The sequence below is a fragment of the Vanellus vanellus genome (genome assembly GCF_965231255.1).
Source record: "Vanellus vanellus genome assembly, chromosome: 22".
NCBI classification, from domain to species: Eukaryota; Metazoa; Chordata; class Aves; order Charadriiformes; family Charadriidae; genus Vanellus; species Vanellus vanellus.
Window position 1 is genome coordinate 3,248,083 of NC_138927.1, and position 24,465 is coordinate 3,272,547.

General features: G+C 60.8%; 1 protein-coding gene across 1 annotated transcript in view; it reads right to left on the bottom strand.

Moving 5' to 3' along the window:
• PTPRU (protein tyrosine phosphatase receptor type U) overlaps positions 1-23,976 on the bottom strand; it is a gene marked incomplete at its 5' end in the record, with an annotated part of 77,274 nt that extends 53,298 nt beyond the window's left edge. Inside the window, 2 exons of the mRNA XM_082494066.1 lie at positions 3,060-3,188; positions 23,904-23,976. Coding sequence (XP_082350192.1) covers positions 3,060-3,188; positions 23,904-23,976 — 202 coding nt within the window. The remainder of the gene's footprint in view (positions 1-3,059; positions 3,189-23,903) is intronic.
• Positions 23,977-24,465: the final 489 nt, after the last annotated feature.

Genomic DNA, 24,465 nt, shown 5'->3' on the forward strand with positions numbered 1-24,465 from the left:
CTCTTCTGGGGGCTGGACGCTGCGATGCTCCACGCTCACAGCTCAGCATCCCACCTGGGATGGTCACATCTGCTTCCCCACCAACTCTGGAGTTTATTTCCTAAACTGCATTCATAGAATCCCAGAATGGTTTGGGTTGGAAGAGACCTTGAAGATCACGGAGTTCCCACCCCCTGCCCTGGGCAGGGACACCTCCCCCCAGCCCAGGTTGCTCCAAGCCCCGTCCAACCTGGCCTTGACCACCTCCAGGGATGGGACAGCCACAGCTTCTCGGGGCAACCTGCGCCAGGGGCTCACCACCCGCACAGGGAAACATTTCTTCCTGATATCTCATCTAAATCTCCCCTCTTCCAGTTTAAAGCCATTCCTCCTCATCCCATCACTCCATGCCCTTGTAAGAAGTCCCTCCCCAGCTCTGCTGGAGCCCCTTTAGGCACTGGAAGGCCCCAATAAGGTCTCCCTGGAGCCTTCTCTTCTCCAGGCTGAACCCCCCCAACTCTCCCAGCCTGTCCTCCCAGCAGAGGGGCTCCAGCCCTCCCAGCATCTCCGGGGCATCCTCTGGCCCCACTGCAACAGATCCATGTCTTCCCTATGTTGTGCCCCCCCGAGCTGGAGGCAGCACTCCAGGTGGGGTCTCCCCAGAGCGGAGCAGAGGGGCAGAATCCCCCCCTCGCCCTGCTGGCCGCACTCCTCCTGATGCGGCGCAGGATGCGGTCGGCCTTCTGGGCTGCGATGGCGCATGGCCGGCTCATGGTGAGCTTCTGGTCCATCAGCACCCCCAGGGCCTTCCCCTCAGGGCGGCTCTCCATCCATCCCCCGCCCAGCCTGGCGTTGTGCTTGGGGTTGCCCCGACCCAGATGTAGGCCCCTGCCCTCGGCCGTGTTGATGTTCATGAGGTTGGCACGGGCCCTCCTCCCGAGCCTGTCCAGGTCCCTCTGGAGACCCCACGTACGCCCCCATCTCCTGCCCAGCCACAGTTATTTCCTCGAGCAGAGAGAGCAGCCCCGTTCCACCCGACCCCTTCAGCCCCCCGGCTCTAAACTCGGGCGGTTTGCTGCAGATTTTAAATTACAGCTGAAAAGCGAGCGGAAAATCCAACTAATTACAGGTTTAAGACCCTCCATCACGAGCCATCTCAATCCCCAGCTCTGCTTCCCTCCTTGCTGCCCCGGGAAACTCCCCCTAAACCACACACAAATTAGGATAGTTCAGGTTAAAGCAATTATTTGGAAAATTATCAAGGGAGAGCAGGGATCTGTCAGCGTCGTTTGGCCCTCGCCTGGTGCCCGGGACATGCCGGCACAGATGGGAAAGGGAGGAAGAGGCGACGGGAAAGGGAGGAAGAGGCGACGGGAAAGGGAGGAAGAGGTGACGGGAAAGGGAGGAAGAGGTGACGGGAAAGGGAGGAAGAGGCGACGGGAAAGGGAGGAAAAGGCGACGGGAAAGGGAGGAAAAGGCGACGGGAAAGGGAGGAGAGGGCGACGGGAAAGGGAGGAGAGGGCGACGGGAAAGGGAGGAAAGGGCGACGGGAAAGGGAGAAGGTAAAGGAGGAGAAGGGTTAGCAGAGGGGAAAAGCCAAATTAATCCCCGGCATGAACAAGGCCTGAGATAAACAGCTGGAGGCAGATTGATGGAGCAGTAAAGAGTTTTCTATAAAGCAGTCAGTGTTTTAATAAAAAGAGCCATTTTTACTATCGAGCTCTAAACCAGCTTCCCTCTCTTTCTACCCAATTTGAGCGTGGGACCTGACCTCCACGCTGTGCCGGGAGCAGGCAGGAGCCAGCGATCCCGAAAACGAGGAGTATCCCGAGCCTGGGGCATCTCGCAGAGGGAATGGGTACAGGACACGGTCCGGAGCTGGGAGGGAGTGGGGCCCCCAAATGCCACTCAAGGACAGTGCCCACACCGTCCCCGCGGGAAAGGGGCAGCTCCCCACGGCTGCCGGCCGGCTCTGCTCCCCCAGCCTGGCCATCGGAGCGAGGAGACGGACCCGGAAAATTAATGAAAATGGGTTTAAAAGCAATGAGATTTAAAAATAAAAATTAAAAGAGAAGCAAGTCCATTTGCATTTTCTTCCTTACAGCTCCCGAGACTTCAGGGATGCCTCCAACTCGCAGCCACGAGCCTTTTTCCCCACACTCGCAAAAGCCAGAAACGCCTTTCCCCCACCCCCCCACCCCTTTTCCACGACTCTCTGAGATGGGAATTTCTCAGGAGCCCCCAAACCCTCAAAAGCAGCACGAGCCGACACACCAGCGAGGAACGAGCGGATGCCGGGCAGGGAGAGCGGCTCCGGAGGTGTCCCTTTGCGATGGGATCTGGGTGCATCCCGGCTGGCGGCAGCCGCAGATGCTGTGCTTGACACCAGATGGGGAATTTGGCAGCGCCGGAGATGCTGCCGAGATCCGCGGGAAGCGCGGTAAAGCCGCCCGAGCTGCTGCCACCCCACTGCCGCGGGCAGGGAGACGCCAGGGCGGAGGGGACGTCCCCCACGCAGCCCCCGGCCAGCCCGGGGACCAGGGCTGGGGGTGCAGCAAACAGCCATGGTAGAGGTCACAGATAGAGGGAACAGAGCTGGAAATCATTGGTTTTCACCCCAAAAAACCACTCTCGGACTGTTTGCAGGTTCCTCCTGCCCCTGGGGGGGTTGGGGTGGCACAGGGTTACACAGCATCACAGGGCTGAGAGGTGCCACCCGATGTCCCTGTCCCTGCTGTGCCCTGTGCTCAGAAGTACCCAGTGCCACCCTGTCCCTGTCCCCTCCTCCCCCCAGCAGCAGCAGAGTCCCCCATCACCAGGCGACACCTTCCCCAGGGCCACACGTCCCACCCCACCGCGCTGAGGACGGACACAACTCATCACACCTCGCCGGCGGGCACAGCGGCAGCCTGCCCACGGGACCGAGGACAGGTCGAGCCTCAAACGCCGCCAGGAATTAACGCAGGAGAAGCCACGTGCTCTGGCTACGGGGTACAGGACGGAGGGGTGGCTTTGGAGCGGAGGTCCCCGGGGACAGAGGGGGGACGCGAGCGCGGCCCCGCCGAGGGACCAGGACTCACCGTGAGGCAGATCAGCCGTCAGGTGTGGCATCATGTAGCTGCGGACGAGCTCCCACCCGAAGTCATCGTCCTCGCCCTGGCTGTACTCGCACTGGTTCGGGTCGCCGTCCTCCTCGAAGGTGCAGCCGGCTGTGGACAGACAGACCCGTCAGCCCCCGCTGAGCGACCGGTCCCTCCCCAAAAGCCCCCCCGGGACTGTGTGCTGCCCCCCTCCGAACCATGGGGGGGACCCCACGGGCACCCGTGAGCGAGGACGGTTTTGTCTGCTGCTAATCCCCCCTCTCTCCCATGCAGTTCCCCCACCAGTGAAACGAGCTGGCAGGTCTCAGCTCCCATGGAGGTCTCCGCCAGGGGAGCAGGATGCAGCTCCCAGTTTTGCTTCCCAGGAGCCGGTCACCAAACTGGGGCTGGGTGGGGGGGTTCTCCCAAGAGGCAGGCACTCAAGTGCAGCAGTCGCAGGAAGATTCACGAGACCCCGAGGGCTCCTGCAAAACTCCTGCTTTGAGCTCAGCCCTCCGCCTGCCCGCGCGTGCTTCGACCTCGAGCTCTTGGGGGGGTCTGTCCATTGCCTGACACGACAGCGGCAGGTCTCAGCCACGACCTCCAACAACCTGCAGCAATCACAGCCCTACAAATGTATCACTGACACCCACTACCCCTCCGCCAGTGGCGCGTTGGCACTTCTGAGCCCTTTTATTTATCCTTTGGGGGTCTGGCGTTGTTTTTTATACTTTGCAAAGAGCAAAGGCAAAAGCCCCGCACCACCTCCCCCGTCCACGAGGCTGAACACAGAATTGCAATAAATGCTAAGAGGCCACTTGTCCCCACGAGTACCGAGGTGACACAGAGACAGCACACTGAGATGCCAGCCAGCCCTGCATCCCGCAGCCAGCCCCACATCCATCCCTGCATCCCACAGCCAGCCCTGTGTCCCGTATCCATCCCTGCATCCATCCCTGCATCCAGCTCTGAATCCAGCTCTGCATCCCTGCATCCCGCACCCATCCTTGCACCCCGCACCCATCCCTGCATCCAGCTCTGCATCCCTGCATCCCGCACCCATCCCTGTACCCATCCCTGCATCCCGCACCCATCCCTGCATCCAGCTCTGCATCCCGCACCCATCCCTGCATCCAGCTCTGCATCCCGCACCCATCCCTGCATCCCGCACCCTTGCATCCCGCACCCATCCCTGCATCCTGCTTCCTTCCCTGCATCCAGCCCTGTATCCTGCACCCATCCCTGCACCCATCCCTGCATCCCGCACCCATCCCTGCATCCAGCTCTGCACCCCTGCATCCCACACCCAGCCCTGCATCCAGCCCTGCATCCCGCTTCCTTCCCTGCATCCAGCCCTGCATCCCGCACCCATCCCTGCACCCATCCCTGCATCCCACACCCATCCCTGCATCCAGCTCTGCATCCCGCACCCATCCCTGCATCCCGCACCCATCCCTGCATCCCACACCCATCCCTGCATCCAGCCCTGCATCCCGCACCCATCCCTGCACCCATCCCTGCATCCCACACCCATCCCTGCATCCAGCCCTGCATCCTGCTTCCTTCCCTGCATCCAGCCCTGTATCCCGCACCCATCCCTGCACCCATCCCTGCATCCAGCCCTGCATCCCACACCCAGCCCCCCATCCCGCATCCATCCCCAGATCCAGCCCCGCATCCCGCAGCCAGCCAAAGCCCGGAGCTCTGGGGCTGGCTTCACCCACGGGGGCCACTCCGGGCCAGTTCGTTAACAGTGACCTATTGTTCCATTAAACCCACAGATCACAGGCGGACCGGGGCACCAGCGCTAATTAATAGGAGCCCCTGGGCTGACGAGGGCAGGCATGTTAAGAAAGCCCTGAGCAAGCAGAACGAACAAAGGCAAATATCCCCTAATGGGCCAGCGTGAAAGCAGAGCCGGGGCCGGGGGATTATTTCTTCTGGGTTTTTTTTTTTTCCTATTTTATCCCCAAATTACATCAGTAATTCCCGCCGCCGCCCGGGGATTTGCCAGTTAATGGTCTCACTGCTGCCGGCACATGTTGAGCTTCCCCGTGCCAGGGGATGCTCAGACGCATCGCTCGTGCAAACACAAGTCCAAACACTGGGAAAAAAAAAAAAAAGGCCATAAAACGCACATAAAATTATGATTCCCAACACATTCATATATGAGAAGAGATTCAGGGCTTTTTCCCCCCTTTTACACTCATTTTTTTAAAGCGCCAGGGCACGCTCCATCACAAAGGTTGGGGTTTTTCCCTCCCAGAACCACAAAAAACTGCTTTTAAAAAATAAAAAAATGCAAATTCTCTCCTATTCATATGCCTGGAGGCACCGAGACCTCACAGCTTTCTCAAAATCCTTTCCGAAATGGAGCGTCTGCCCAGCCCACGTGCGGATGTGCCCCCGCACCACAGACCCCGGCTCCTTCGGCTCTCACCACGAGACACGCCGGATTTTAAAGCGTTTGAAACTTGGCTGTGCTTTCTAATGGGAGAAAAAGCACAAATCTGTCAAAATCTTCCAGGAAGGAAAGAAAAAAAAAAAAAATTTTTTTTTTTTCAAAATAAAACAAAGTGTCAGAAACTAAGTGCCAACTGATTTAAAAAAAAAAAAAAAAAAAAAAAAGCCGAAATGTTTCTTTCCAAGATCTGCTGAAAATGGGATATTCTGGGACGGCAAAATTTGTTCTTAGTGTTGGGTGGTTTGGTTTTTTTTTTTTTTTGGTCTGAGAAACCAGAGTGGAGGCAACAGCGTTTCAGGCTGGCAGAGCCCCATTTCCCAGGGAAAAGCCATTCCTTTACCCCTCCCCGAGTAAATTATTCCCAGTCGGGGAAGATACCACCTCCTCCTGGGCTGCATCTCCACCACCCGCATCCCGCTGCCGCCCCCAGCGCAGCCACCGGCACCCGCTGGTCCCGTGCCTCAGTTTCCCCACTGCTCCATCACCCCAAGGCTGGATCCTCGGCCGCCCGCGAGCCGATGCCCGGGCTCCAGAAGCTTAAAATGCAATTACGCGGAGTAGATATTTTCTTGGCGGAGGCACAGCTGGCCGAGCCGATCCGTCTCCTTCCTCGGACAGGTTTATTGTTATGGTTTTTCCCCACGTGAGCTTTCCCTCCCATCCGCTCCCCACCCCCCCATCCACAGCAGCAAATGAAGGCTCCATCTCACCGACAAATTTGGCTGTGATTTGTATACGCAGGGGAAAAAATAAAAAGGGTTTTGCAGAGCCCTGGTTTGCGTGAGCTATGGGATGCTTTTGGCACCATCTCTCCCCATCCAAGGGCAGGGTTGGGGAAAAGCTCAACCCCCAACCCCTTCTCCTTCCCCATCAGAAGGTCAATAAGAGCATAAAAGAGTTAACGTTTCATCAACACTTTTGCAAGGAAGGCGGCGAGACTGCTGCCCAAAATCCCCGTCTGCAGCAACAGGGATGGGTATACCCATCCTCAGGGCTAACAGGAGCGAGATGTGGTCTGTAGGAACCGGCCGGGACTGCTCCGGGTCTGGATAAGCCCCTAAAAATCAGCAGGCAGATACAAGGAGCCCCCAATTCCCAGCCCCTGTGCTGGCGGGAGGCCACGGTACCGGCAGCTCCGGGCGGTGGGATGAAGGCAGGGAGCGCAAGAGGAGGTGCGATTCAAACCGTGACAGCGGCTAAAAATACCGCCGGGGGTGTGACGCGTCTGCTCCCCGGGGGCACGATGCATCCGAGACGATGCATCAACACCCCCAAAGCCAAAGCCTGCCCCAACACACAGCAAGCACCCGTGCCAAGGATGAGATGTACCCCATTAAACACCCCACACAACCCCCCCCCCCCCGCCCTGGCACCAAGGGGCACCCAGGCAGAAGAGAGAAGAGGGGCTGACGTGGGGGTTAAACACCAGATGGACCAAAATTTTTAAAAAAAAAAAAAAAAAAAAGAAGTGGCTTGAGGGATTTGCCAAGGAGACGAGTACCGGTGCTGCTCAGCATCCTCCTTGGGTACCACTGCCACCCAGCATCCCTCCCAGGTACCGCTGCCACCACTGCGGCACCGGGACATGCCTGAGCAGAGGGATGAGCACTAACATGGGGGTTAAACACCAGATGGACCAAAATTTTTAAAAAAGAGGGGGCTTGAGGGATTTGCCAGGGACATGGGTACCACTGGCACCCAGCATCCCTCCTGGGTACTGCTGCCGCTCAGCATCCCTCCTGCATACCACTGCTGCCCAGCATCCCTCCTGCATACCACTGCCGCCCAGCATCCCTCCTGCGTACCACTGCCGCCCAGCATCCCTCCTGCGTACCACTGCTGCCCAGCATCCCTCCTGCGTACCGCTGCCACCCAGCATCCCTCCCGGGTACCGCTGCCGCCCAGCATCCCTCCCGGGTACCGCTGCTGCCCAGCATCCCTCCCGGGTACCGCTGCCACCCAGCATCCTCCTGGGCACCGCTGCCGCCCAGCATCCCCTTCCCCAGGGATAGAGAGGAGGAAAGTCAGGGAGAGCAGGAATGAAGGGTTCGAAAAGAAGAGGGAGGAAAAGAAAGACCAAACAACCAAGTACAATGGACGGCGTCTAATTAAATCTTCACGGCCACTGAGGAACGTGGCCGCCTGCCCACCAGCCCGCCCGGCGCTCTTTCATCTGCCGAGTCTACGCTCCTCTCGCTTCAAAGTTAATTACACACTTAAACCTTTTCTGTTTAACCTCCTGCACCGTGGGACATGCTCCACCAGCTTCTCTTTTCTTTTGTCGAGCAGCCTTGAAAAGGCTCCCCCGCGAAAGGGCGGCCCGGCACCATCTGCAATGGGATGGCACGTTCCCGTACCCCGAGGGGGGTAACACCGCCCAGATCCTTCGGGATATCATCGATTGGAGACGCTGCACGAATAACATACCAAAAAGTGGAAAAGCTTTATGAAGAGAGTTTATACCCAAACTTCAGCAAGAACAAACTCCTCAGAGACATTCAGGGTGGTCACCCAGGACTCCCAGTACAGCACCAGGACGACGCAGAGCCAACCCATGGGGAAAAAAAACCGTTTTGCTCCTGTTTTGGCTTAGCCGGGACTGGATGAGCCCCACGGTCGTCTCTGGGGTGCAGTATCTGGGGGGCACAAGCCTCCAGCGCCCCACACCACACGGCACGGGCACCAGCCGGGAAAGATGACATAGGCAACCTTTTCGAGTCCTTTGTATCCCAAATCCAGAGTTGTCACTGCTTCCCGGGAGCCGGCATGGAGCCGGCGGCTACGCAAACTCGTGCAGCTCTGGACTATCACACCCAAGACCTCTCCTCTCAACGCATATGAGAAAGATGCTTTTTTCAGCACCAAAGGATCAAGTTTTTTTACACAGCAGAAATAGTTAATGCCGTCGCTGCAAATAGGGAAACTGAGGCACGCAAGGTGATTTGGCAAAGTCCTATAACCAATGTCACCCCCGGGGACAGCCGAGAGCCCCGGGAGCCGGGGTTTGCTGGGATGCACATCCCTGCTCCAGCGATGCCAGGGAGATGCCATCCCTTCCCCGTTCCCCCCAAGCAGCCCGGTCAGCCCCCCATCCCCCACCTCCAGGCGCCCCACTGCTATTTAAAGGCAATTTCCTCGGCACAGTGCTATGGGAACGTGCCCTGGGAAGGAAACGCCTGGAGGAAAGCGGCTCCCAGCGCCAGCAAACACGGGGAACAGGGAACACATACCACACTTCATCTAAAATTAGACACACTTCTTATCCAGCAGGAACTTGTGTGTACCACACTGCAGCTCCCAGTCGAGGTTATTAATGGATATGGGATCGGAAACCCCCTTTCTGTCCGGGGAGGGCTCAGACTCCCCGGGGGGGATGATGCTATACAGGACTCTGGGACTCGGTCAGGGTGGCCAAGAAAGCCAACGGCATCCTGGGGGGCATCAAGCAGAGTGTGGCCAGCGGGGTGAGGGAGGTCATCCTCCCCCTCTGCTCTGCCCCGGGGAGGCCACAGATGGAGCGCTGTGTCCAGTTCGGGGCTCCCCGGGTCAAGAAGGACAGGGAACTGCTGGAGAGGGCCCAGCAAAGGGCTGCGGAGATGATGAGGGGACTGGAGCATCTCTCTTACGAGGAGAGGCTGAGGGCCGTGGGGCTGTTCAGTCTGGAGAAGAGAAGGCTGAGGGGGGATCTCATCAGTCCTTCAAGGGAGGGTGCTGGGGGGATGGGGACAGGCTTTGTTCAGCGGTGCCCGGTGACAGGACAAGAGGGAACGGGCACAAACGTGACCATGGGCAGTTCCATCCCAACCCGAGGAGGGACTTCTCTCCTGTGCGGGTGGCAGAGCACTGGCACAGCTGCCCAGAGAGGGGGGGAGTCTCCCACTCTGGAGCCATTCCAAACCCGCCTGGAGGTGTCCTGTGCCACCGCTGGAGGTGACCCCGCTCTGGCGGGGGGTGGCACTGGGGGAGCTCCAGAGGGCCCTTCCAGCCCTCACCAGTGGACCCAGCTCAGCCAGCAAACCGAGACGCAAAAGCAGGTCCTGCGCCGCAGCATCCCCCATCTCACACGGATGGAGAGCGCTGCAGAACCCGAGCATCACATGGGGCGGCCCCCCGGCAAGCCCAGGGTTTGGGGCTCAGTGGGGGGATCGCCTCTCCCAGTCCAGGCACGGGCAGGGTAACCGAATCCCCCCTCAGCCGCACTCTGCACCCTCAAAGGCCCCGGGGGGGGGGGGGGGGGGGGGCACAACTGCAACGGGCATCTGCAAATGGTTTTGTGCTTTACACACACCGGAGATTACGATAAACACCCTCCCTGCTCCCCTCTGTTCCCCACTTTCTGCGAAACAGAAACATTTAAAGAAAAATTACCCATTTCCTGGCCCCGATAAAAGCTGATTAGAAGAATATGGAAAGCAGCCCCATTAAAATTCTCGCCAGTAGTTTGTTTTGCTTCTCCAAATCATTTTAAATATTGCATTTAATAGAAAAATAATTTGCTCAGCTGTAAGAAACATCAATTTGCAACTTGAAGCCTTGTATATTAGCCAAAGAAGCTAATGTGTAAACATTAGCAGCTCCAATAACGCACGGGGTTTAGCCAATGCAATTCCAGGGAGAGAGCAGCCAGATATTAAGACAGAGGATTTGCATAATAAGTCACTTATGCCTGATAACCTCAGTGTTTGGAAAGCGCAGGGCCAGGAGAACAATATCCGTCTACCAGCAACTACAGAAGACATAAATCTTCCTCCCTTCCCTCTTCCTCCTCCCCCCTCCCTTCCTTCCTCCTCTCCCCCTTCCCTCCTTCCTCCTCCTTCCCCCTTCCCTCCTTCCTCCTCCTTCCCCCTTCCTTCCTTCCTCCTCCTCCCCCCCTCTTCCTTCCTCCTCCTCCTCCCCCCTTCCTTCCTCCTCCTCCTCCCCCCTTCCTTCCTCCTCCTCCTCCCCCCTTCCTTCCTCCTCCTCCTCCCCCCTTCCTTCCTCCTCCTCCTCCCCCTTCCTTCCTCCTCCTCCTCCCCCCTTCCTTCCTCCTCCTCCTCCCCCCTTCCTTCCTCCTCCTCCTCCCCCCTTCCTTCCTCCTCCTCCTCCCCCCTTCCTTCCTCCTCCTCCTCCCCCCTTCCTTCCTCCTCCTCCTCCCCCCTTCCTTCCTCCTCCTCCTCCCCCCTTCCTTCCTCCTCCTCCCCCCTTCCTTCCTCCTCCTCCCCCCTTCCTTCCTCCTCCTCCCCCTTCCTTCCTCCTCCTCCCCCCTTCCTTCCCTCCTTCCCCCCTTCCTTCCTCCTCCCCCCCCTTCCTTCCTCCTCCCCCCTTCCTTCCTCCTCCTCCCCCCTTCCTTCCTCCTCCTCCCCCCTTCCTTCCTCCTCCTCCCCCCTTCCTTCCTCCTTCCCCCCCTTCCTTCCTCCTTCCCCCCCCTTCCTTCCTCCTCCTCCCCCCTTCCTTCCTCCTTCCCCCCCTTCCTTCCTCCTCCCCCCCCTTCCTTCCTCCTCCCCCCCCTTCCTTCCTCCTCCCCCCCTTCCTTCCTCCCTCCTCCCCCCTTCCTTCCTCCCTCCTCCCCCCTTCCTTCCTCCCTCCTCCCCCCCTTCCTTCCTCCCTCCTCCCCCCCTTCCTTCCTCCCTCCTCCCCCCCTTCCTCCCTCCTCCCCCCCTTCCTCCCTCCTCCCCCCCTTCCTCCCCCCCTTCCTCCCTCCCTCCCCCCTCCTCCTCCCCCCCTTCTTCCTCCCTCCTCCTCCCCCCCTTCTTCCTCCTCCCTCCTCCCCCCCTTCTTCCTCCCTCCCTCCTCCCCCCCTTCTTCCTCCCTCCTCCTCCCCCCCTTCTTCCTCCCTCCTCCTCCCCCCCCTTCTTCCTCCCTCCTCCCCCCTTCTTCCTCCCTCCTCCTCCCCCCTTCCTTCCTCCTCCCCCCTTCCTTCCTTCCTCCTCCCCCCTTCCTTCCTTCCTCCTCCCCCCTTCCTTCCTTCCTCCTCCCCCCTTCCTTCCTTCCTCCTCCCCCTCCTTCCTTCCTCCTCCCCCCTTCCTTCCTTCCTCCTCCCCCCTTCCTTCCTTCCTCCTCCCCCCTTCCTTCCTTCCTCCTCCCCCCTTCCTTCCTTCCTCCTCCCCCCTTCCTTCCTCCCTCCTCCCCCCTGCTTCCTCCCTCCTCCTCCCCCCCCTTCCTTCCTCCCTCCTCCTCCCCCCCTTCCTTCCTCCTCCCCCCTTCCTTCCTTCCTCCTCCCCCCTTCCTTCCTTCCTCCTCCCCCCTTCCTTCCTCCTCCTCCCCTCCTTCCTCCTCCCCCCCTTCCTTCCCTCCTCCCCCCTTCCTTCCTCCTCCTCCCCTCCTTCCTTCCTCCTCCCCCCCTTCCTTCCTCCTCCTCCCCTCCTTCCTTCCTTCCCCCCTTCCCTCCTTCCCCCCTTCCTCCTCCCCCCCTTCCTTCCTCCCCCCCTTCCTTCCTCCTCCTCCCCTCCTTCCTCCTCCTCCCCTCCTTCCTCCTCCTCCCCTCCTTCCTCCTCCTCCCCTCCTTCCTCCTCCTCCCCTCCTTCCTCCCCCCTTCCTTCCCTCCTCCTCCCCTCCTTCCTCCTCCTCCCTCCTTCCTCCTCCTCCCCTCCTTCCTCCTCCCCTCCTTCCTCCCTCCCCCCCTTCCTTCCTTCCCCCCTTCCCTCCTCCCCCCCCTTCCTTCCTTCCCCCCTTCCCTCCTCCCCCCCTTCCTTCCTCCTCCTCCCCTCCTTCCTCCTCCCCCCTTCCTTCCTTCCCCCCTTCCTTCCTTCCCCCCTTCCTTCCTCCTCCTCCCCTCCTTCCTTCCCCCCTTCCTTCCTCCTCCTCCCCTCCTTCCTTCCCCCCTTCCTTCCTCCTCCTCCCCTCCTTCCTTCCCCCCTTCCTTCCTCCTCCTCCCCTCCTTCCTCCTCCCCCCCTTCCTTCCTTCCCCCCTTCCCTCCTCCCCCCCTTCCTTCCTTCCCCCCTTCCCTCCTCCCCCCCTTCCTTCCTTCCCCCCTTCCCTCCTCCCCCCCTTCCCTCCTCCCCCCCTTCCCTCCTCCCCCCCTTCCCTCCTCCCCCCCTTCCCTCCTCCCCCCCTTCCCTCCTCCCCCCCTTCCCTCCTCCCCCCTTCCCTCCTCCCCCCCTTCCTTCCTTCCTTCCTTCCTCCTCCTCCTCCCCCTTCCTCCCTCCTCCTCCCCTTCCCTCTTCCCTGTTACACTCTATGTTTTTTACCTGCAAGTCCCCATGGAGGTGTTAAACCCCCCGTGGGAAGTGCCCAGCCCCTGCTCTGACCCCGGGAACCTCCGAGGGACCCCCGGACACAGGAACAAGGCGGGAAATTGGGAGATGCGGACCGGTTCTAGCCATCCCCAAGCCTGGGGGGAGGGAATACCACTGGGGGGAAATCCAACTCTGAAGGGTTTGCAGTGCGACAGGGTGGGCTCCCGCTTGGGCAAGGACCACGTGCATCACCTTATGGTGAGGGATACCCCTAAAAGCAAAGTGGGGATAATTAATCTTGCCAGCCTGAATCCTTGCCTGGGGCACATCCAGCTGCAAAACACAGCTCCCCATCCCTCCCACCCCCCCCCCACCCCCCCTCCCAGAGCATCTGCAGCGGGAGGGGGGGGGGTCGGCGCTGCTGGAACCGGGATGCTGCATCACCCCCATGCGGGTGCAGCGGCTGTTCTGCAGTGATGCTGTGGGGCACAAGCCGGGAGGTTTCGGCCCCACGACTGCAGCAGATGTGTGTATTTAACACCCCCATCCAAGTGCTGTCCCCGCACAGTGCCTGGATCCATCCGGCGCTGCTCCCGGGGAAAGGACCAGCATCGTTCCTCCCTTATTTACACCCAGGTCGGGAGAGGTTCCGCAGCACAGGAACGCTCTGAAGCTCCTTGGCCAGGAGGCCGCTAACCTGCGACTCAAGTGCTTTAATAATTAGCCATCACTTAATTAACATAGTCAGGGCTGCCTCTTCGGCTCCGGAAGAAGAAAAACAAGGCTGGCCTTTGGAAACCTCCCTCCTGCCGTTATCTATCACGTACCGTGCAACTACGGCTCCCAGGCCACGGTGCCACCTCCAGTGGTGAAGGTAAAAAAAAGAAGCGGGGGGGGGACGGGACATGAAAATAACTGAAAAAAAGGGAAAAAAAAAAGAGGAGAAAAAGCTCATTTCTCCCCCTGGCTCTTTTATTACCATCAGGTCCCCATGGCCCTGCTGAAGGCTACCCGCACCACGTGCCCATGGACCCAAAGAAGCCGGGACTGTGAGCCCCGAGGGTGAAACACTGCTTTTGGGGAACCCCCCAGGACACGGAGACTCTGCTTTGGCCCAAATTCCGGCAGGGAAAGCCGCTGCCCCAGGACATGGCGGCAGCATCGCTGCAGCCCCGGGGAAGGCTCTAACACCAACCCTGGCTGCAAAAAATCAGGGGAAAGACTTCAGTTTTCCAAACCAACCCCATTTTGTGGGGGATAAAGGTGGGGGGGGGAAACCCTCAGTCGTATCCCCCCACCCAACAGCCTCTCACCCTCCGGGTACCACCTCTCCGCAGTGATGGATGCGGGAGCGAAGCGCGCCGGTGGGATAATCCTCCTGTGATGGAGCACGTGCCAGCGCCGGCGGGGCCCCGGGGACACAGCTCCGCCGGGTTATTTATGGCCTTTCGAGGCGAAGAACGGAGCCGCTCGCGTTGCCGAAGAGCCCTCACGCAGCAAAACCAGCCGGAGACGGGGCTGCACGGTCCCCAGCATCCCCCTCCCCAGCCCAGCATCCCCCTCCCCGGCCCTTGGGAAAAATAAGAGTGGGAGGAAGAGGAGCGGGGAGGAAGGTCAGGGCAGAGCAGGAGCACATCTCAATGCAATGTGAAATCCAGGTCGACATCCTCCTCCTCCTCCTCCTGTGTCACTGGGAGAGCCAGGAAAAGCAACGTGGGAAGACTGACACAGTGGTTTAAAGGTGGCGATGCGGCTGATGTGGGTAAATCAATCACCTTCGTGCCCGCCTGCCAGCGCTGGGGCGGGGGGGGGGGGTGAGCTCCGCTAAACCCTCCCCACCAGTAAATGGGGGGATGGACAGGTTACAGCCACCGGCAGAAGCCCCCGTGGGGGGGAATTAAAAAGGCGCTCCATGCCCAGGGAGTCCGTGTGGCAGCTCTGGGGAGGGTGCTGGACCCAGGCGGGCACCCTCCCCCAGGCAACAGCAGGGATACAGTTAATCGAGCCCCAAAAACCCACCTGCGGGGGGGGGTGTGGGGTGTGTGTTTTACCAGTTCCCAAGTTGGGCTCGACCATCCCGGCCAGTGCCAGCTCGGGTATCCATCCATTCCCACAGCTAGGGTAAAAACCAGTAGCTCCAGCAAGCTTATCCGGGGGGTCTCCACCAGCACCCCAGTGCCACCCAGTGCTCCCAGAGGTTAAAAACCCTCTTTTAACCAGGAAGACAATTCTCTCAGGTCACCCGGGTGCAGGCGTTGGGTATAAAAGCAGCCGGCGCTTGGGGAACGGCGCGTTGTAAATCCAGAGTCACGGACGCCCGCAGATGCCTTTGCCTGGAAAGCTGCTCAAAGTCTGTCCCCACTCCCCTTTATTTTCATAGGCCCTATAAAAACTCAGGTGAGACACAGGCAGGCAGCCACCCCCCGCCCCTCTGCAGCTCCCGGGGAGGGGGCGAGGGGGGGGAGCGGGCAGGAGCCCCGCACCGGCAGCGATGCCACGATGCTGCCGAGACCTGGCAGACTCGGTGCACGGATGGGTTTGAATCCCCACCCCGGAGAGCGAAACCTTGAGTTTGGTGACAAAAGATGAACTCGTGGCCAACAGCCGGGGCGCAGGATGGATTCGGGGTCGGCGGCTGAGAGGGCGCATGGTACATCCACCCACTGCGCATCCCAACTCCTTCCTTCCCTCCTCCACGCTCATTCCCGCTCAGGGACCCGCTCCCCGGCCCCGCAGTGACCCCCCCCCCCAACGCCATCCAGGCAGGGGAAGGCATCACCCTCCCTGTGAGCCTGCAGACCCCCCCCCAGGGCTGGATTTTTGGCGGGCCCCTGGGATGCAGCACCCACCCGCACCACGTCCCCCATAGGACAGCTCAGGACCCTCCGTCCAGCTCCAGGGAAAGGAAAACTGTTACGGAGCAGCAACCCTGGGCAGGGGGGTTCACCCCCTTCAGTCCCCTCAAAATCACACCCCCACACCCCCCCGCTGCCACTGCTCCACCATTTCCGACACCCAAAATCTCATTCCTGGTATTTCCTTCCCCAATTTTTTTTTTTTTTCTGCCTTGCTCCCGCACACCGGGACACAATTGCTGCCTCATCCCCATCCCAGCACAAGCATCTCCCACCACCCCCCCATCCCACAGCCACCCACGATGGGGTGCCCCACGACTTCCCCCCCCCCCCCCCCCCTCCCCAAACCCAGACAAACCCGCTCTGGGCAGACAGTTTGACCGAGGCACTGTGCTCCCACCCTGCCCCACTGCCGCATCCCAGAGCTGCCCCCCATCCCCACAGCGGGGGGGGGGGGCTGACCCACAGCATCCACAGCCCACGCACTAAAGACTCTGGGATTCCATTAAGAATTTGATGGAGCGCACTGGTGGGCAGGGAAGAGACCCCGCAGCGATGCTCCAAGTGCACGCGGTGACTCGTAGCCCCACATCAGCACCTCGTAGCCCCCTCCTCGCACCCATCCTGCCCCATCCAGGAGCCAGCTCCCATCCCAGCCGGAGCAGGATGACCCAGCCGCCCCGCAAGGAGAAAGGCAGGAGACGGCCCCACACACCAAGAGATGCTGTTCGGAGCCGGGCAGGATGAGCGGCAGGTCCCCGGACAGGAGTCCGGGTCATTTACTACATTCAAAAGTTGAACTAATAATAATAATAAAAAAATAAATAAATAGCCCAGCGCAGAGAGGCGCTGCTTTAGTGTGATGCTGTGACAATCCGAGGAAAGCGGGCTGAGTGCCGGCTGCAGAAAAATCAATGGGATGTTATCACACCAGCGGACAGCTGAAAATATAGTAAAAAAATAAAAAAATAAAATAAAGCAACGCGGGGACGGTCCTTGGGACAAGACCCAGCTGGGCGTCTGCCAACCCCCCCATGGTGTCCCTGTCCCCACGGGGAGAGACCAGAGCCCGCCCTGACACTGGGGGGGGGGGGGGCTTCAGAAGTCACCCCCCCGAGCTGCCCCCTTCCCCAAAACCACACCGGAAAACTCCAGCACCCGCCTCCATCGGGTGCCCCGTTGTCACCAAAACCGCAGAGGTCCCGGCAAGGTGCCAAGGGGGGGGGGGAAATCACCCCCCTGCACTGAATCAACGAGCCGAATCGCAGCACCCAGTGGTTACACAAAGAGCATTTATTCTGCTAATTACACAGGGTGTTAACGCCCCCAACGGGGGCAGGAGCTGTGCATGACCCCAGACCGGGCACTCAGAGATGGGGGGGGGGATCTGCCCGGATTTGCCGCCCCCATTTTAAAATCCCTGCTCTCGAACCCCTCCCCTCATCACAGCTCAAGATTTGGGGGAAACTGAGGCACCGGGGTCACGCAGCGTGGGACAGGGAGGGGGCTGCACCCCGAGGAGCCCCGCAGAGCGTCCCCCAAACCCACGGCAGCTCCACGGCCACCTCCGAGTCCATCCAAGCAAGGGAAGGCGGTTTGTCTGTAGTCCATCCCTCCACCCACCTCCGTAAGTCAGCAGCCGCGATGCTCCATCATCCCCTTCGGCCCCTGGGAAGAAAAAGCCCTTTCCACCATCTCCCGTCAGAGAACGAGAAGACCCCCCGGGCAGCACCCCAAAACCGACCCCCCTACACACACTGGGGTCTTTTCAGCTCTTCTTCCAGACCTGTCACCAGTGACATCCCCCCTCCGGTGACATCCCCCCTCCGGCATCCCATCCAGCAGCTGACGGTGCGATCGTGGGGTGAAGCACACCGGACCACAGCCACGCTCGCTCCTGGGCTGGGTTAATTGGGCTAATTAGGCTGAAGGTCTCCAGCACGAAGCAGCGCAGCAGAGGCTGCCACAGCTCGAATCCGCCCGCGGTCACCAGGAGCGGCCGCGGGGACAGCGGCCTCATTAAGACGCATCAGGTCATCGGTGTCCCCGTCCCCTCGTCCCGTCCTGGGAGAGCTCGGAGCATCTCCGCTGCATCCCAGCCACAACCCTGATTAACTTAACGATGTCGATCGATGAAGGTCTGATCCATATGGTGGTGGTGGGGGGTGTCCAGGAAATCAAAGCTGTTCACTGGCTGATGGAGGGGTCTCCGGGGGACGGGGGGTCCCCAGTACCCGGTGGGTGTCACACTGGGGCAGAGCCCCGGAGCCGGGAGGGAGGGAATTCAGGCGCAGGAGGGGTGTAAGCACCCACCAATGCTCCCCCAAAATCTGGAGCACTTTGGGGGGAGGCGGGGCAGGAAGGTCAGGAAACAACAAATTCATGGCCAAAGACACTTAAGAGGCCCCTTCCAGTTGGGAGTCTGCCGGACACGGGGGCAGGGGGGGTGTCACATATCAGGACCCCACCATATCCCGAAGCACAGGAGCATCATCGGGACCCCACTGAACCCCAAAGCGCAGGAGCATCGTCGCCCTCCCCACACCCCTGCCTCCGCTTCGGGGCCAGCAGTTGCCCTGGCACCCCGATGGCTGGCCACCCCACGGGAATGGACCCCCCCACCCCACCCCCAGCCCCACAGCAAGGGGGGAGCTTTGCTGTCCTGCCCCTGCAGAGCACCAGCCCCCAGATTTAGGGTCCGGCAGAGGTACGCGGGGACAGAAGATGGGGACAGCCCCATCGCGGCTGCCACAATCCACACTCGGATTCGCTCCGCGGGTGGGAGAAATTGGGGCACAAAGGCCCTTTAAACCTATACGAAACCCATGGGCTACCCCAGGACATCCATCCCTGTGTCCATCTGTCTGTCCCATCCCTCCTCAACCATCACCCGAGTGCTGCGACACCCCAGGCAGGAGCCGGAGGAGCACCAAAGCAGCCGCGGAAGGAGCTGCAGCTACCGACCATCCAGGAAGCGGGAACGACACTCCTGATTTATTAAAATAAAAAAAAAAAAACCACACCACACACACAGCTCAAAAGTGCAGCGGATGCGCAACACACACACACACCCACACCCCCGCCAGCAGCCGCTCAGGGGGACAGGGCTGTCCCTGCAGGCAGGGGCTCTGCCTTTGCTCTCCAGCAGCTGGAGCACAGCTGGACTTTGGCTTTCGATCCGGGCAGAGGGTGTCAAAGAAGTGACTCCCAGCACCAGGATAGGAAACGGCTCCGGGAAAACCCAGGAAAGCCCCTCCGGCATCTCCACAGCCCTCCTCCTCTTCCTCCCCAGAGATGCCCTTCACCGGGTGAGGAAGAACAGGTCCCGTGTCCCCAAGGACACCCCCCCCCCCCCCAGCAGCCCGGGGACCCGCAGGCTGGCACCCACCCCGCCACCCACCCGCATCCATCCCGGAGCAGGGAGAAGCAGCAACAGCTTCTGCCAAGGCCACCTGCAGCGGAAAGCAAAAGCTCCATCTCCACGACTTATTTATTTTAAGGCTGCCAACCAGGAGGCAATTAGCTCCGGGGGACTAATTGCTGGGAATCCTCCTTGTCCGGAGGAGGAAAGCCTCAGTTTTCCTCCACCCCCTCAAAATACAAAGAGCGCATCCCTGGCCTGGAACGGGAAAGCGGGATCCAAGCGGCAAAGCAAATCCCGAACCGCCGTCGGGGGAAAAAAAGAGGAGGTTTGGGAATCTTGACATTTAATCACGCGGTTAACTAAAGGTTCCCAGACATGCCTAATAAGACAATTATAGTGCCTGTTAATAATAGATTATTAAAAAGCTTATTTAGGGGAGGTTTAAGCAGGCAGACGGCAGGGCTGTGTCGATAAGGCGCTCCAGAGGCTGCGCTACCTCTCCCAGCTCCGAGGATGCAGCAGGGATTTACCTGCCTCTGCCTCCACAGCCCCTCGCACGACTGCCCAAAGCAAAGCCACAAAGCCCTGGACTGGGGGGGAAATTTACAGCCAGGAGGGGGGATTTTTAATTTTTTTTTTAATTCTTTTTATTATTTTAATTTTTTTTTTTTTTTTTTTTTTTATGGGCTACTTTGGGGTACTCGGGGCTCTCAGCCCCTCCGCCGAGGCAGGATGGGGAGGGATGGGGTTGAAAAAGCTCCATCCCGGGTGCAGTCAGGGGGGGGAAACCATCACCACCAGGGCAGGGGGTCAAAGCCACCACGAGCATCTCTGCCTTTTGTATCCGCATCCCCCCAGGGACCCTGATCCTGGCTGGGCTTTGATCCCGGAGGGAGGGGGGGGGAGCTCCCAGGGAAGCAGGAATGGGGCTGGTTTGTCTTAGTTTGGATAACAAAAGGGAAAAACAAAACAAAAATGTGCAGTTGGGGCCAGGAGGTGACTCACCAGCATCCCTGGTCCCCAGGGGAGGGCAGGGCCGAGCACTGGAGCACTGGGAGGAGAAAAACATGAAACTGGAGTTTTGGAGAGAGAAGAAGAGGGCAAAATTGATGCAGATAAATCTGCAAGGTTTTGGGTTTTTTTTTTGGGGGGGGGGGGGGGGTCGGGGGGGGGGGGGAAAAACAGGCAGACCTGCAGATACAGAGTCCATTCAGGAACATCAGCATCACTCGGATCGTCCCTAAATTCTCCTTCAACCCCACAAATAGTGAAGCTCCACCACGTTCCAGCGCGTGGAGAGGGGAAACTGGAGAGCCAAGGGCTGGGGAGAAGGAAAACCCCATACTGGGCAACTTGGGCATGTCAATGGGATTGACTGGAGCATCCCGGTGGGGGAGTTTGGGGTGGCATTTGCGCTGGGGGGGGCTCTGGCAATGGCCGCAGCATTCCCAGGGCATTAAAAACCACATACGTAGGAGGAAAAACAGAGAAAGAGAGTCTTTGCCGGCACGGCAGAACAGGCGGGGGGGGGGGGGGGGGAAATAAATAAAAAAAAAAATTACAAACCTGAAACAAACTGACAAGGAAAATATAAAGCACTTGCACATTTTATGTGCTTGGCGAAGGCGGAGTGGGGAGAAGAAAGAAGAAGAAAAAAATGCCCCGGCATGGGAGAGCGCATCGGCGGCCAAATGGAGGGAAATAAACAGCGGGCAAAGCGCTGGGAAGAGCGGGATGGGGCAACGGAGCACCCGGAGAGCCCAAAACACGGACCCCGGCTCCAGCACCCAGGGCTGGTGGGGGGGGCTGCCAGCAGCATCCCAAGGACAGCCCCCCCTCACCCCACTCCTAACCCCCCCCCCTCACCCTGGGATGCACAGATGAGCATCCCTCCTCCCCCCCCCCCTTCTCCGAGCATCCCCCTCCCCGTGACCCCCACGGATGGAGATGCTGCGGGTAACGGCCGGCCGGGGCGGGGGGGGGCCGCCAAGGCGGATTTGTTCCGCTTCCTGACCCCAATCCCAATATTTGGGACAGCGTCTGCTCAGGGGATCCCATTCCCTCAGCCCAGACAACGGGATCAGGGTCACCCCTGCTGCCTCCCACCGGGGCTGTGCGGGGCGGTGGGGGGGTGACAGGACCCTCAGGGACACCCCCCCCTCCCCCTAAATTAAGGGGCTCAACCAACACAAGCACCAACCCCCCTCACCCTAAATCCAGCCCTAGTGCCACCGGAGATGCCACCAACCCCAGCGTGGGGAGGGGGGGTGGGGGGGTGTCTCCCACAGCACCGACCTCTGGAGTGGCAGCTCCAAAGCCAAATATTTTATTTGTTTAATTATTGTTCCCGCAGTCAAACCCCAGCGCTAACGGCTTCCGCGTAATTACGGCAGGAGTGCCACCAGGCGCATGTCCCCAACTGCCAGCGCCGGGACGGAGGTAGAAGGGGGGGACACGACACAAACTGGGGTACACCTGCAGAGCAACTCACTGCTGAATTTTTGGGGCACACAGGCACCCTTTCCTGGGGGGGGGAGGCAAAAGGAGGAGGAAAAAGAGCGGACCCTACAAAACCCGCTGCCCCGTGGCCCCATGAGCCAACCTGCTCCCGGCCAGGGGGGGGCTTTTAGTGTGGGGAGAGGCTCTGGGGGTTATGGCCAAGAGCCCCAAGAGGAAAGGGGGGGGGGGGGGTGTAAATAGCAAATAGTAAATAGCACTGGTGACAACTCACAGGTCCCCCATCCCCCCCCCCAGCCAGCAAGAGCACAAGGGTTTGCGGGGTCAGCAAGCGCCCCTCAACGCCACCCCGGCCCCCGCCGCGACAAGCGCACCGCAGACGGGCACCCGACAGCTCCCCCCCATCCCTGTGAAATCCCAATGAATCGCAAAAGTTCGCCCACCCCCGGAAGGAGCGAAGAGCATCCCGAGCCGGCGGGGGTAAGCTGCGAGCGGGGCACCCCGCTTCTCTCCCAGCTCAGCCACTGCCTCAGGGTCACGCCGTGCCTCAGTTTCCCCAACTGGTGGAAGGGATCAACGCTACGCCCCTTCGCGAAGGAGCGGCGGGGAAAACCATTTGTCTTCCAAATACCCACCGAGCCGAGCGGCCGGTCCTCCCCGTGACCGCCTTCGGGGTCTCCGGTGACCCCAAAACACACACAGCCCTACCTGCCGTGCAGCCCCAAACCCCACAGAGACACGGGCCGTGTCCCCGCAGCCCACCAAGCTGCGTCGGCAGCAGCAAATGTGGGGATTCACGTAAAAAAACGCCTGTGACAGAGTCGGGGGGGGGGGGGGGGGGCTGAGGGCAGACCCCCCACCACCACCACCAGCAGCCAAAGGCAGCCCCTCCGGCTCCACGGCAGAGCTGCACCCACCGGGGCAAACACAGGAGCAAACCCGCTCCCGATTTACGCCGAAGGGCCCCATCCTGCCCTTGGCATGTGCCACCTTGCAGGGACGGAAAGGCCACGGAGGGGAAGGGGGTTGTGGGGGGGAGCTGGTACCTTCCCCCTCCCCCCAACCCCAGAGCCCCCCAGCCCCGCTCCACCGCCGGACCCCGCTGCCGTCCCCTCGCAGGCTGCGGTGGCACAGCCGGGACGGCCGTCGGAGAGAGACACACACCTCGGGACCGGGGAGCAGCACAGCTCAAGACCCCCCCTCTGACCCCCAGGGGGAAGGGGGGGGTGTACAGAAGCCCCTTCCCTCTGGCAGAGGACTCGGAGCCCCTCACCAGCTGCGTGCCTCAGTTTCCCCTCTCGCCTCCTCACGCTTCCTCCAAGCGCAGGGGCTGCTCCGTGGGCAGCTCAGCATCTCCCCCCACCCCAGGACACCGCTCTCCCCCCTCCAGCTGCCCCAGTAAAATACCAGTTCATTCTCTCACACACACACACCATTTCCTTCACCTCGCATGAGCCATGGGGACCCTCAGCTGCACCCTATTCCCTCTCTCTCCATCCATCGTGTCCCCCCCTCTCCTCCCCCCCCCCCCCCCCCAGGTCAGCCTTATTTTGCTTTCTGCTGATGGGTGTCACTATTTATAATTTTTGGAGAGAGGCCACTACCCCCAAAAAATAATAATAAAAAAAAAATCAATGCACCAACACAGGAACCGCATGCAGGTGAGGCGCTTTGCTTTAAAAATAGAAAAAAAAAAATAAAGAATCGGGCAGAAAAAAAAAAAGAATACACCTTAATGCACAAAGCATCAGCCAAGAGCTGGAGGCGGCAGCGGGGGGGGGGGCCCTCGGAGCAGGGCATCAGCCCCCCTCCCGCCCCCCCGTGCCTCAGTTTCCCCGACAAACGGCACTCGCAGCACGTCGGGAGCCCCAAATCCCCCCGCCCCGCAGCACCCCCAGCCCCGCTCCTGCCCCCCCCCCCCCCATCCTCACCTCCATCCCCCCCTCCCGCCCCCCCTCCCGGCCCCCGTTCGCAGGGTCAGAGCCGCAGGTCCCAACGCCGAAGCGCTCCCGGGAAGGGGGAAAGGAGGCAAAAAAAATTAAGGATACATTACAAATAAATAAATAAATAAATCGATGGCGCTTCGGTAAAACTCTAATTATACCCCCGGGACGTAATGAGCTGTAACCGGAGAGCGGCCCCGGCCGCCACCTGTTCCTCCCGGAGGGTCCCCAAACCCCCCCCCGGAGCCGAGCGACGCTTACAGATCCCGGACTCGGACAACCCCCCCCCCCCCCCCGACGGCGCTCCCCGGGCGCCCTCCCCGCTCGCCCCCAAATCTCCGCCGCCACCGGGGGGGCAAGTTTTCCTTCCCGGAGGAGGGACGCGGACCACCCCCGGTACCGAGAAACCAACGGAGCCCACCGAACTCCGGGGGGAGGTGGGGGGGGGGGGGGGCTGAGCTCAACCCCGACCGTGCAGCCGCGGGAGGGGGGTACAGCCCGGGCGCTCTCCGGTGAGCTCCGGTTGTCCCGAACTCGACGGCACAGCGGAACCCGCCTTCCACCGGGAACGCTCCCCCTCCCCCCCCCCGCCAAAAACCTTCTTACCGGAGGGGGTCTCGGTGTCCAACGCGCAGACCCGCAGGGCGAGGGCGAGCAGCAGCGCCCGGGCGCTTCGCATGGTGCGGCCGGTAAACCGGAGGAAAGGGTGGGGGGAGGGCGGGGGGGGGTGGGTGGGGGTGGGGAAAAGGGAGGGGGAGGGGGGGGGGAACCGGGGGAGGGGAAGGGGAGGGGGGTAACCCCGGAGGCGCCGCCGCTGCCGCCGCCGCCTACGGGGGACCCCCGCGGTTCACGGCGCGGCGGGTGCACGCGCGCCCGCCCCGCGCCTCAAATAGCGGCGGCGGTGGCAACGGCGGCGGCGGCGGCGGTTCGCTCCGCCCTGACGTCAGCGCCGCGCGCGGGGGCCCCGCCAATGCCGCCGCCGCCGCCGCCGCCGCCGCCGCCACCGACGCCGCCGCCGCCGCCGCCGCGGGCGGGTCGGTGGCGCCCCCTGCCGGCCGCCGTGTGCACATGCAGCAATGAGCCCCGCCCGGACAGCCTCCCACCCCCTCCCGGTACCGGGGAACCCCTCCCGTAGCCCTACGCCCCCCTGGGGTGCAAAGGGAGACCA